The sequence below is a fragment of the Plasmodium cynomolgi genome, chromosome 13 (genome assembly GCF_000321355.1).
Source record: "Plasmodium cynomolgi strain B DNA, chromosome 13, whole genome shotgun sequence".
NCBI classification, from domain to species: Eukaryota; Apicomplexa; class Aconoidasida; order Haemosporida; family Plasmodiidae; genus Plasmodium; species Plasmodium cynomolgi.
This window is the reverse complement of record NC_020406.1, coordinates 685,896-699,397: the sequence shown is the minus strand read 5'-3', so window position 1 is coordinate 699,397 and position 13,502 is coordinate 685,896. Positions and strand designations below refer to the sequence as shown.

General features: G+C 43.4%; 5 protein-coding genes across 5 annotated transcripts; 2 read left to right on the top strand and 3 right to left on the bottom strand.

The window, feature by feature from the left end:
* Positions 1 to 589: 589 nt before the first annotated feature.
* Positions 590 to 2,084, bottom strand: PCYB_132490 (ABC transporter puatative; the record flags this gene model as incomplete). Its single annotated transcript, XM_004224273.1, has 5 exons — positions 590 to 695; positions 920 to 1,131; positions 1,246 to 1,484; positions 1,643 to 1,742; positions 1,908 to 2,084. The coding sequence occupies 3 exons, from the start codon at positions 2,082 to 2,084 to the stop codon at positions 1,246 to 1,248; spliced, it is 516 nt and encodes a 171-aa protein (XP_004224321.1). The 3' UTR covers positions 590 to 695; positions 920 to 1,131.
* Positions 2,085 to 2,830: 746 nt separating this feature from the next.
* PCYB_132480 (tRNA-guanine transglycosylases) lies at positions 2,831 to 4,042 on the top strand (the record flags this gene model as incomplete). Its single annotated transcript, XM_004224272.1, has 1 exon — positions 2,831 to 4,042. A coding segment is annotated over exon 1 (1,188 nt), but the record flags the coding sequence as incomplete, so codon positions are not given.
* A 1,038-nt stretch (positions 4,043 to 5,080) lies between these two features.
* PCYB_132470 (calmodulin) lies at positions 5,081 to 6,084 on the bottom strand (the record flags this gene model as incomplete). Its single annotated transcript, XM_004224271.1, has 2 exons — positions 5,081 to 5,451; positions 6,006 to 6,084. The coding sequence occupies 2 exons, from the start codon at positions 6,082 to 6,084 to the stop codon at positions 5,081 to 5,083; spliced, it is 450 nt and encodes a 149-aa protein (XP_004224319.1).
* Positions 6,085 to 9,883: 3,799 nt separating this feature from the next.
* Positions 9,884 to 10,834, top strand: PCYB_132460 (hypothetical protein; the record flags this gene model as incomplete). The annotated part of the gene is made up of 1 exon (XM_004224270.1): positions 9,884 to 10,834. A coding segment is annotated over one exon (951 nt), but the record flags the coding sequence as incomplete, so codon positions are not given.
* Positions 10,835 to 11,944: 1,110 nt separating this feature from the next.
* Positions 11,945 to 13,035, bottom strand: PCYB_132450 (hypothetical protein; the record flags this gene model as incomplete). Its single annotated transcript, XM_004224269.1, has 2 exons — positions 11,945 to 12,444; positions 12,996 to 13,035. 2 exons carry the CDS (start codon positions 13,033 to 13,035, stop codon positions 11,945 to 11,947), a joined length of 540 nt encoding a protein of 179 aa, XP_004224317.1.
* Positions 13,036 to 13,502: the final 467 nt, after the last annotated feature.

The window sequence follows — 13,502 nt, the reverse complement described above, 5'->3', positions numbered from 1 at the left end:
ACGAGCGAGTCCTTTTCTTTGTCAGAAATGGACATGGATTTGCTGCGACTGCTCATGCGCACCTTTTTTTTAAGTTAACCCGGGGTGCTTCGCCCGTTCAACGTTGTGGACACGAAGAAGGGGCAAGCCTAGGGAGAAAACAGGAGGACGAATATGCAGTGGTAGTTACACGCAGCAACGCTGAGTGACAATTCTCAAAACTTTGTTGTTATCTTCCAAGGGGAAGGGGGGGGCATCCCAATTTGACCTCCCCTTTCTGTACGTCTCCATTTATCCACCCAAAATTGATGAATTAGTTTTCCTTTTTTTGTGCAATGTACTCAGTTAAGCTAACCTTTCTCGTGGTACACTTCATCAAGGGGGGCATTTTTGTGTCGCGCTGCTCCGTCTCATTTGGTCCTTCTAAAACGATTTTCTTTTTTCTAAAGAAAATCCCGCATTTATTCCGAATCTGCTAGGAACAAATCTGAGATAGCAAAAGCGATATTTTTAAATTAATATTTTTGCGCAAATTTTTAACACTTTAAAAAAAAGGGTCACAGCGCATGACACATACACGTTGTGAACACATGCACAAAAGAAGCGCAGCTCAAAGGGGCGTACTACCTTCCATGGTTTTCATTTGCTGCTCTTCACTCGTCTCATCCATCATATGATCGAAAATATAATCCGCTAGGGAGGTGTAGTCCTTGGCGCTGCAGGAGGGGGAAGGGGACAACCGATCAGTCAATGGGCACACAAATTGGCAAGCAAAAATGCAACGCGCAGTAATTGGCAAATGTGCACAACACTGTCATGGTAGACGGTACATGCAGAGTGTCAACAAAAGAGGATCTCCATTGCGACGGAGTGTGGAAAGGGGCACACCTTTCTTTCCCTCCTTCTTTCCCCCTTTTGCTCTTTTTCCCACGGACATTACCTCGTTACAGTGCCTATGTCGGAAAAAAAAGCCACTGACCCTTTGGACAGGTATAAAATATGGCTACACCATTTCTCCATATAATCAAAAATATGGGTCGAATAAATGATGATGCAGTTGTGCTTTATGCATTCCCTCTTTAGAAATCTGCATAATTGGTATGGCGGTTGGCATGGGTTAGTGGGGGTGAGTTCACCGTAAGTTTGGTACATGTTTCCGTTGGAATGTGCGTTTTGCCCCCCTTTAGGGGAAGCACCCAGGAGAAAGTGGGGGATAACTCCTCATATAGCGAAATGCACGGGCGCACACGCCCGACTGTTCCGTTCCTACTCCAACAAGAGCTTCCGAGATATCAGGTCCAGTGACTCAGTTGCCTCATCGAAAATGTACACGTCCTTTCTCGTTACCAAGTTAACCAAAATTTGAATTTTTTTCTTTTCCCCCTTTGAGACGGATGATATAAGCTTGTCTTCGTTGATTTCAAACAGTTTTATCAGCTTCCTGTACCTCTTGGAGTCTTTGTACTTTGCGAAGAAGTCCTTCACCTTGATGTTCATTGCGTAGTCTGTGAAGGTGGTGGCAAAAATGGAGCGCAAGGTGAAGTCGTTCTGGAAATAACCTTGAACTGATTTAACAAACGCGGGGAGTGCCCATTTGGGGGGAGGATCCCTTTTGGAATCTTTCGTTCCCGAGAAGTAGGAACAGGCGCTTCTTTCCTCATACCGTCGCTCCACCACTCCCCGACGAACCCGATTCTGCTTGACAGCGTGGTGTCATGGAACGCGGGCTTGTTGAACACCAAAACGGATTCCTCCTTTACGAGCTGTGAAAGGGGGGGGTCGTGCGTGCGCACACATATATGCATACGTAAATACGTGCATACGTATATATACATATATATATCCTTGTATGCACCTGTGTAGACCTGCACGTGCGCAGCAAGACCGTTGTGGCAGCCCCGCTTCGCGCTCCAGCAAAACGGTCCTACCTTCTTGCCTGCTATGATGCTCAACAGAGTGCTCTTCCCCGCTCCGTTTTTTCCGCAAACGACAACTCGCATGCCTCGGCCGAATGACAAATTTACATTTTCCAGTGCCGCCGTGCTCGTGTTTCCTACTCGATTGTAGTAATTATAACTCAAATCGTTGATTATTATTTCGTTCATTTGGGGCAAAGGGGTCTACAGAAACGAGTGCTCTTGCCAGTTCTTTGGTCAAGGCGACTAGCCATATGCGTCAATCGTAGTTACGTGCCAGGTTAGGTTTTCACTAAGGTGGGAGTTGTCGAGCTTGTTTTACTTTACCACCCATGTCAAATCTGTACAGAAAAAAGTGACGGAAAAAAGGGGGCAAAGAGAAGGTTAACAAAATGGTGCGTTGTGCTTATCTACTTGTCACCAGTTCGCCTTACATGGAGGTGCTTTCCCTTTTTTTTTCTGGGGAGAGGTGGGCAACTCAAAACGCTCTCGTTCTGTAGGGCCCGCTTGGTGGTGCAGCGATAGTGCCATAGAAGCCCGATGCAAAGCGAAATCATTTTTTCCATTTTAACAATTTTGCTTATGGAAAAACTGGTGTTATCGTGCCGGGGGGAGGTGCAATCGACATGCTATCCCTCCATATTGTGCCATTTCCTTTTGCCATATTTTATTTTTTTTTGCTTTTAAAATTTCTTCACTCAGGGCAGCCAGCCAGAACGATAAACCTCCGCATTTGTAGTTTCCCAAAATTGTGAGGAGGAGGCATTCCCCCTCTTGAGAGCCCCAACCCAGCAAGCATAAGGATACAGCTGTGGGTAGATTCGCCTGTTCTTTTTGAGTCGGTCAATCTGGTCGGCGCGCACGAAGAGTTGAGGGCGACTCCTTGGGGTATTATGCGCATGTATTATTATATAACACCGTCACCCCCAATTTAGCAACCCCTTTGAAATTGCCAAAATGAAGGAGCCTCCCAAATACCGAGTGAACAAAATAAAGGACATCGAAACGCCAGCCACGACCATCCTGACCAATGACATACAACCAGAATATATCAACTTGGAGTTACTGAGAAAGATAGAGAGGAAAAAGTTTATCCTGAACTGCCCACTACAGGAAGTATACAAAAACTTGGATATATATGCAAAGGCGAAAGAATATTTTTCAAGACATGGAGAAAAAATGAGCAAGTCGTACCTGCACAGCTTCTCCGACTTTGAAAACAGTTACAGATATATGAACGTGAGAAATATATTAACAAATAATTTTTCAATAAATATTAACAAAAACATAACGATGAAGCAGAATAACCACACGGACATATTTTCCATAGATGACTTTTGCAAATGTGTCCATATTTTTGAACCAGATATTTTCTGCATCCCATCAGAGGAGATAAAAATGAAGGAAGAGGTGGGAAAGAAGAAAAAAATACGAATAATGAAATTAATGGATGAATTTTTAAAAAAAATAAAAAGTGTTAAGGATAACCAAGTGGGTGAAGACTCCGTTTGTATTGTGACCGTGCCGTCCACTATCCATTTGGACAAAGGCACAATGGAGGAAGTGCTAAATAAGTACGACTCTGTTATTGGGGGGTATATGCTAAGTGGGATTGGTTACGACGAATCGAATGAAGAAAGAACCTGCCATTTGAATAACATTTTAGCGGCCCTACCAAAGGACAAGTTGAAGCTTATACAACTAAGTGTAGGCACCCCCATCGAAATTTTACACTCCGTTTATCACGGAATAGACATCGTCGAATCGAACTTCCCCTACGAATTGGCAAGAAATGGAAAGGCTATAAATATGCATATAAAAATGGAGACAATGGAGGAAAAGTGCACAAACAAACTGCACGATATCAACCATATCAATTTTCAGAATAAAGACATTTTTATTATAGACTTAAATGATTCAAAATATGCTTTGGATTATTCCCCCATAACTGATAATTCGCCTAGAAATGAAACCAAGTCGTATATACACCATTTGCTCAAGTGCCAAGAACTCACCGCAAATGTCATTTTGTCCTACCACAATCTGTACATGTACAGCTCGTTCTTTCGAGAAATTCGAACGCAGATAGGAAGTGGTAATTTTCTGGGGTACATCAGCTGGTTCGTTGAGCGGCACCGACTGGGTTAGAACAAATCGCCGCCTTTTCCTGGGTCGCCTTTTCCTGCGTCCCCCTGCAGGTTGAGCGGTCGGCTGGGGAGAGGTGAAAATTTGGGCAAATTGCTTGAAGCGAGTAGAGCGAAAAATGATGCGTATGCCATACCGTTCGCCCAACCTGCCCCATCCCAAATGAACATTGTCAAAGGTTAAAAACGTCTCAGCCGACGTGTCACATTGTCAAATGATCCCTTTTATAAAGCGCGCACTTGTCATTTCCCCTCTCCGCGCAGCATTTTTTTTTTGCACCCCCCCCTTTTTCGTTCCTTCGAACGATACCAACGTTTTAACAATTTGTTTGCGTTACATTTGTGTCCTTGTCCCATTTTGTGAAAACTTCGCTTCATTTTTTGGAAAATCCCCTCGGCTACTTTAATTCAATTTAATTCATTTTAATTCAATTCAATTTAATTCATTTTAATTCATTTTAATTCAATTCAATTTAATTCAATTCAGTTTAATTCAATTCAATTTTGCTGCCCTCGGTGCTGCAAGGGGGACGGGGGCATGCGGCCTCCACACACAAAAGGTGGGTTGGAACGGTTCCCCCCAGGGAACTCCCCCTCGGTAGAACCACGCCCTGCCCACAGCAGAGACGGCATAGTCACTAAGGCGTAGCACCAGTTTGTGGCAGACCTCACACGAGGCCTACTGCAATCCCCCCCCTCCGCGCTTCTCCTTCTCCTTCGAGCGAAGATTTAGAATTACTTCAGGTAAAACAAAATAAAAGTTGGTTTGCGTTAAAATGGACGAAAAACTTTTGATGAATAAAAAGGGGGGACGCGGCTGCGCAGACATGCACACACATACGTATGTACACACAGACGGGCACAGATACATACGTATACACACACACAGACAGGTACTCAGATTTGCGCGCCCGTGTGCAACAACATGAACACGTCAGCATAGGCATGCGAATGGAGATATGAAAAAACAGACACATGCGCGAATACACACGCTCTCACACACGCCCTGATACACACACATACACACACATGGATAACCAGCTACTTGGCTATCATCATTTTGACGAACTCCTCGTAATTGATCTGGCCATCCCCGTCAATGTCCGCCTCTCGTATCATTTCGTCCACTTCCTCATTGGTTAGCTTTTCCCCCAAGTTGGTCATCACGTGTCTTAGCTCATCTGCACTTATGTATCCGTCCCCGTCTCTGTCGAAAACTCTGAAGGCCTCAATTAGTTCCTCTTCCGTGTCCGTATCTTTCATTTTTCTCGCCATCAGAGTTAAGAACTCGGGGAAATCGATAGTTCCATTCCCGTCTGTGTCTATTTCGTTTATCATATCTTGCAATTCTGCTTCGGTTGGGTTTTGCCCCAGTGATCTCATGACTGTCCCCAATTCTTTGGTTGTTATGGCTATTCGGGGGGAAGGGAAAAAAAAAAAAATAATAATAAAATAAAAATACATGAACTGTTAATATTTTTTTTTTTTTTTTCCCTATTTTGGCTAGTTGACTACACATTTTGACACAACACGCGCGCTCGAGTTGTGTGCGTTCTTTTTCATTTTTAATCTGTGAACGAAAGCTCATTAGAAGCTCATAGTGGAAATTTCCACGTGGGTGAATAATTAAAACGGTTTTGGACGTGTGAACCGTTCTTGCGCGTGTAGGTGAGTGTGTGTGCTTGGCAGCAACGCGGAACATGTGCCATGTATCCTTTGCGAATGTCTTATGCGTTTTTCATATACGTGCTGTTGGGTGTAAATGCGAACCACGGCGCAGGAGCAAACCGTAGGGGCAAACAACCGAGACCAACTCGCACGCGCGGCCACCTGGGAGTGGAACTGTCTACACGCGGCTCGGCACTCTACGCGTTTGGGCATATTTGCACTTGCCCTTTCGCAATTGCATTTTCTCATGTGTATGTTCGCATGTTAACTTCGCTCGTTCGCGTATTTCTATGTTTACTTCCATCTCCATCCTTGTCAAACAAGCTAAAGGCCTCCTTGAATTCGGAAATTTGCTCCTCCGTTAACTTGTCTGCCATTGTGCTATTCGGCTATGCAGAAAATGCGCGCAGAAAATTTCTGCCCTCTGTTCCTTTTTCCCTCCTTTAATTGGAATTTAACGCATGAAAAACGAATGGGGAATTTTTTTTACTTTTCCAAAAATTGATATTTCGATTATCGTGCTGATATGTAGCTTCCGCTAAGAAGTATTGTGTATTTTTTTCAAATACAAAATTGTGCGAAAATATTGAACGTAAAGAAAGAAAGAAAAGCGAAAGGAAGGAACAGAGGAACGAATTAAGGGAAAAAAAAAAAAAAAAAAAAAAAAAAAACATGGGACGAATACAGAAAGCGATTTAAAAAGCGCCATGTACAAAAATGTGTAATGCGCATGCATGTCCTCCTCTTCACTGCGCGAACGCGAACGATACAAACACACCTTTTATTTTTACTCAAATTTGCATTTCCGTGCACATTTAAAACTCCCCCTTGTAAGAATTCCCTTTCCCAGCCACCGGCCATGCCCATGTGCCAACATTTTCCCGCAACTTCGCACTGTCATAGCGTATCGCCTGTTACTATGTGTGAGCGAACTTGGGGTTACCTTAACATTTACCTTAATTTTTTTAAATTCCTCCTTTAAGGGAAGAATTTCTGTTAGACTTTCCCCTTCTTGCGCGTATGCGATACGCGGAATTTCTAGCCCCTGTGGCACTCGTTTTGGTGTATGTTAAAACCAGCTGTGTGAATTTGCAAAATAGCGATTTTTCTACACAGTCACGCAGCTATGATGCCCTGCTGCTATGCTGTTACATTGCCATACACAAAACTGTGCTTTTTTTTTTTTTTACGTGGATTTGCACTTCTCAGCTCGCGCTGGACCCCTGTGCCACGCTTCACCACCGCACATATTTGTTACTCTGTTTTGAGTCACGGTTACGTATGCTCTGTTTAGTGTGGTACTCCCGTTTAATTTGGCCAGGGGTAGACACTCAGCTCTTTTAAAGGCAACGATCCAAAAGGAAAAACCCACCATGGGGGGAAAAATAATGAAAATTTCCCACGCACAGAAATGCGGAATGAAAACGGTTCCGCACAAACTGATGAAAAACAAAATGGAGGAAAAAAAAAGCCTCATTGATCATCCTTTTAAACAAATTATGTGCCCCTTCGAAGGGGCGCAAAATGCGTTATCGGAAAAGGAAGCGACCTTGGGAACACCGAACATTCCACCGCCATACACATAGGCGATTCAACACTGTGGAGAAAAGTTCTTTTACGTTTCGTAAATGCTGCAAATAAATGAAAAAAAAAAAATTTCCCCTGAATTTCGCCCCTTTAACGAGGGCGACAAAACAACCTGCGGAAACTGTCTCTTGCCACTCCTTTGAACGAATTAACATGAGAGAAGGTTGGCTGATACATATACGGAATGCACACTCGCTTTGTTTTTAAGAAAAAAAGGGATGAACAAATGAGTAACCATTTTATCAGTTTCGTGTTTCCCCCACGTGGCAGCTTCGCGTTGTGCAGGATTGGAAGAAGCATAGGGGGGAACAAAATAAGAAGGCACTGAACCTCTCAAATTTGGTATGCTCTGGTTGACTCCTTTTCTAGCCGCGTTGGTTTTGCTCCCCTATACGTGACTCTACCACCATTTTGTTGTCTACATAAGGTGCTGCCTCGTATTGTGAGGCAATACAATATTGGATGGATATGGACGGGGGTGGATGGAGGTAGGTAATGGAACGTGCGTACGCTTCTTCTCGCCTGAACTTCCCCGTCGTAAATAAATGCAAGCGGTAAGCCCGCATAATAGCCATCCACAACATATGATGCATACGCACAAGAATATATTCACGTAATAATTTTGTGCAAGAAAAAAAAGGGGCATACTGGGCAAGAACTCCACACATAATGTTACGCATGTGTGTTGTGTAGGTATAAATTATTTTCACATAAAAAAGGGCCTCCCCGAAATGGATAAGCACTTGTGTGGGGACTGCACGACGTTGACTCTCCTCGCTTCCAATTTTTGTAGGCGGATGTGATTCCAGCGCAACCCCCTATAGATTGCTCTCAAGTGAGCAATTTGTTGGAACGTAAAATGTTGTGAAAAAAAAAAAAAATGCAGATTGTTAAGCATTGCATGGTAGGGAATAAAAAGTATGAACAGCATCTGCGAGGCACTTCCGCACTGTAGGGAGAAAATAAATGACGGCTGGGTCGGTTTCGGAAAGGTACAGGCGAACCGATCGTTTGGTGCTGCACCCCCCGCGGCGGCACGGGGCATACATACATGCAGTACATATATGCAGCGCACCTTTAGATTGCCAGGCGAACGTTTGCAGGGCCACTTCCACCACTTGCGCGCATATATACATTTGTAATACGCACTCCCGCGTGGCTTCACTCCGCAAGAGATGCACGTGACAAAGCGCAATCGAAGCAACGTTACTTAAAAATTAAGCCAGTTCCCCACCGAGAAAAAAGAGCCAGCTCCAGCAGTGAAAAGAGAAAAAACAGGAAAACGGCGCAGCAACAAAGCAGCATAACACCAAATCGGCAAAACGTGTTCGTGACGAACTGTCACATGGCATGCAAACTCTCAGGAAAAAATTAAAAAAAACACCCCCGTATACAATTTGCCATAAAAACCATCCTTTGCGTTTACCGTGCAAGCACCAAACAGAGAGCAAAAAAAAAAAGTACATCAGAAATAAGCAGCTGAGGGAAGAAAAAAAAAAAAAAAAACGCGCCATCGTTGTAGAAACCGACGTGACGCACGAATGAGCTCCCGCAGAAACGCCCCCACTCGTTCCCATTAAGAAGAACGATTGAGCCACCACCCCCACAGGGAAAAACCATACGCTTCGTTACAAAAGGGTTGCCCAAGAGAAGGGAAACGAAGAACAGCGTGGAGTTGGTGCAAGGGTATAGCCCCATCAGGTGAAATTGAAATAGGCACAGGAAGAAAAAGGGACACCCGTGTAGCAGCCCGGATCCCCTCTCTGAACCACACGCCTCGATAGAGCACACATATAGTACACATATAGTACATATATATATTTATACCTACAATTTGTATACCCGGTTACCCCCCTCCAAAATGATCAACAAGGAAGAAGCGCTGCGGCTGAAGGAAATCGGAAACAAGTGCTTCCAGGAAGGGAAGTTTGACGAAGCTGTTACCCACTTTACAAACGCAATTAAGAATGACCCCCAGGACCACGTGCTATACTCCAACCTGTCAGGGGCGTACGCAAGTCTGGGGAGGTTCTATGAAGCCCTAGAAAACGCAAACAAGTGCATAAGTTTAAAGAAAGACTGGCCAAAGGGATACATAAGGAAAGGGTGTGCAGAACATGGGCTGAGGCAATTGGAGAACGCGGAAAAAACCTACCTCGAAGGACTCCAAGTGGACCCAAACAACAAATCCTTAAAAGATGCCCTAGAAAATGTGAGAAAGGAAAAAGTAGCAGAAAATATGGAGTACATTAATCATATAAATACTATCATTCAAAATGACGCCAACTTAAAATCGTATAAAGAAGAAAATGAAAATTACCCAAATGAACTTTTAAACACCATAAAGGCCATTAATGCAAACCCCATGAATATTCGATATATACTGTCCTCTAGCGATAGGAAGATAAGCGAAGGAGTGGAAAAATTTTTTGGAATAAAATTTAATGAAGACTCGGCATATAATGAAGAAAGGCAAAGAAAAATAGAAGAAGAACAAATGAAAAAAAAAAAACAACAAGAGAAGGAAGAAGAAGAAAGAAAAAAAAAAAACGATCACCAGAAGAAATACAAGGTGATGAACATAAACAGAAAGGAAATGAATTTTACAAACAAAAAAAATTTCAAGAAGCTTTGCAAGAATATGATGAAGCTATTAAGATAAACCCAAATGATATTATGTACCATTATAACAAAGCGGCAGTTTATATAGAAATGAAAGAATTCGATAAGGCTGTCGAAACTTGTGTGCACGCTATAGAAAATAGATACAATTTTAAGGCCGATTTTGCTCAAGTAGCAAAGGTGTATAATCGACTAGCCATCAGCTATGCCAACATGAAGAATTACGATAAAGCTATTGAGGCGTATAGAAAGTCGCTCGTTGAAGATAACAACAGAGCTACAAGAAACGCCCTAAAAGAACTGGAAAGGAAAAAAGAAAAAGAAGAAAGGGAGGCCTATATCGATCCCGAAAAAGCAGAAGAACACAAAAATAAAGGAAATGAATACTTTAAAAATAATGACTATCCTAATGCTAAAAAGGAATATGATGAAGCTATTAGGAGAAATCCAAATGACGCTAAGTTGTACTCCAATAGAGCTGCTGCATTGACCAAGTTGATAGAATATCCATCGGCCCTGGAAGATGTAATGAAGGCCCTTGAACTCGATCCCAATTTTGTCAAGGCGTACAGCAGAAAGGGAAACCTACACTTTTTTATGAAGGACTATTACAAAGCTTTGCAGGCCTACAATAAAGGACTGGAGCTGGACCCCAACAATAAGGAATGCCTCGAGGGGTACCAAAGATGTGTGTACAAAATTGACGAAATGTCTAAATCCGAAAAGGTAGATGAAGAACAATTCAAGAAATCCATGGCTGACCCTGAAATCCAGCAGATCATTTCTGACCCACAATTCCAGATCATTTTGCAGAGGCTCAACGAAAATCCGAATTCCATTTCGGAGTATATAAAGGACCCCAAGATTTTTAATGGCCTGCAGAAGTTGATCGCCGCGGGGATACTGAAGGTGCGGTAGGCACTGCGCTCCAATGCACCGCGCGGGGGGCGGGGCACCTCACCTCAGCGGTTAACGAAGTGGTTAACGAAGCGGTTAACGATGCGGTTAGCCCCTGCTGAAAAAGACCATTCTCGCGGAAATATGAACGCGTGCCTGCTCGGCGCGCCCACCGCTTCCATTCCCACTGGGTCCCTTTTTATTTACGTGAAAAAATGGGCACCCATGTCCCTCCATGCTATGTCTCGCGCGACAGCGTTCCTTCCCTAATTCATTATTCTTCCACCCAAAAAATGCAAAAAAAACGAAAAATTAACAAACGAACGAACGGTAAAAAAAAAAAACTGTTAGTTGACACAACGTTATGAAAAAATTCCCTTCTGACAACGCTAACCCAGCCGCGTCACGCCCCATGCTGGCACCATTTCGCCACAGCATTGGTGGCCTCCCCGTTCATATTTCTCGAGGAAGAGGAAGAAATTTGTTTCCCTTTTTGGCGACATTCTGTACACTTTCCCCCTGGCTAGCCTTTTTTCCTCTCTTTGTTTAATTATTTTTATTGGGTCCAACGCGACGAGTTGGGGGCCCCGACGGGGCATGCATGTACCACTGGCCAAAAACGTAGCACATGTATAGCGCGAACACGCGCTCGCAGATGCACACGCAGAGGGGGCAGAAAAGGCAGGCGAAGAGGAGGCACGGGGTAAAGCACACCATTTTGCTGCTCTCAAGTTTGTTGTGTTTTTCTGCGTTCCTACGAGAAGGCCGCTCCTACGAGAAGTCCGTTCCTACCAGAGGTTCACTCCTACGAGAAGTACGCTCCTACGAGAAGTCCGCTCCCCCCTCTTCTCCGCCAGCCCTTAAAAGCACACGATCACAATGAGGAACATGAAAATGTAGGACAAGTAAAAATATCCAGACGAATTCTTGGGGTTGCAAAACAAATCGGCGTTTTGTATAGACATGTCGACTTGGTTGCTACACAAAACGTAGTTCCTCTTTTTTTCTTTGTAATCTATTAACTGAAGAGGGTCGCACGAGCACGCCCAGGGGTAATCAGTATTACGAGCCCCAAAAATCATGTAAAAAGATCCCAAGTTTCCCACCTCGAAATGTTCACTAGAATTGTCCTTACCTCCCAGAAACATATTCCTTTTTATTAAACTTAATGCTGATAATTGTACGTAAGAGCTTGAGTTTTTTTTTTTCTATTTCAGTTTTGTCTTGACCGTATATCGTATTGTCACCATTGGCACTATCAGCGTGGTCCCTTCTGCTAGAAAAAGTTTTCTGGACATGCTCAGAATAAAATTTGCTTACGTTATCGTAGCTAAAAATGGATACAAAGGATACAATTTTTTGTATGAAACTTTTTTTTGACTTTTCCCCTTTTTCTTCTAAATTTTGTTCTTCCGTTTTGTTCTTTTTTGGGTGATTATTTGCGTCCGTCTCCTTGGGACTTCTGCCTTTTTTTGGGTCTACCGAAATGTAGTCACTGGCGATGCAGTGGTATTTCTTGTACAGGTCTGCATGCGTCGTGTCCTGCTTCACGAAGTCCTTCAGGATATCCAACTCGAGTTTTTTAATTTCTTTTAGCTTTTTTATCGCTTCTTCGGAAACGCCTCCTGCGTCTGTGGGGGGTACCGCCGCAAAAAGGAAGGGGCAAAAAGGAAAGGGAAAAAATGAAGGGGCAAAAAGGAAAGGGAAAAAATGAAGGGGCAAAAAGGAAGGGGTAAAAAGGAAGGGGCAAAAAGGAAGGGGCAAAAATGAAGGGGAAAAAATGAAGGGGCAAAAATGAAGAGACAAAAATGAAGAGGCAAAAATGAAGGTGTCAACACGAAGATGTCAACATGAAAATCCCCAAATGTAAGTGCAAAAATGTTTACGCCTGTGTATACACTCCTATGTGCGCACTCCTATATGTGCAGCGCCTCGCGCAAACGGTAGGCGGACCTTCTTTATACGGGGTATTCCTGCTTTGGGCGCCTCTTAAATTACCTGCGAAGGGAGCAATGGGGGTGGTGATGATGCCGCATGTGCGTTACATAAAAGAGCGGGTCTCTCTCGTGGAAAAGAAGCCTGCCCCAAAATATATGCCCCACACAGGTGTACCAAATTACACACGCGCACCTAGGGCAACTCCATCACTTCGCATCCCTCCCCGTCTTTTTCTTCTCCTCACCAAAAATTAAGCAATTCAGTAATAAAAGATTTAATTTCATTTTTAAAAATAACTGCTAAGGGAACATTTCACTGGGGGGGGGGGTGTATATTTGGCATGCTTTTTTATGGTTTTTATTGTACGCGTTTTTTTTTTTCTTTCATGTTTAAAAAAAAAAATTCGAATTAATATTCAAATGGTGTAGCAAAAAGGTTCTCCCAAATTGTCTTGCCAAAAGTGTTTAATTTGGCTCTTTCGTTTCACTTGGTTGTGGGGGTGTGCGAGGGAGAGCGAGACGGCAAGGCAGGCAGGCAGGCAGCCAGGTAACCAAACAACCAAGCAACCAGGCAATCAAATAATCAGGCCGGAGACAGTAAGGGGCGAACTTCAAGCGCGAATGAGTATGTGCTAACAAATGAACAGCACCGCGCAGGCAATACCCATGTAGACAGATTTTCTCTCCCCCTCCCCCCTTAATGTCATAAAAAAAAAAAAAAAAATGCAGTTCAAAAAGTGAATTGAAAAAAA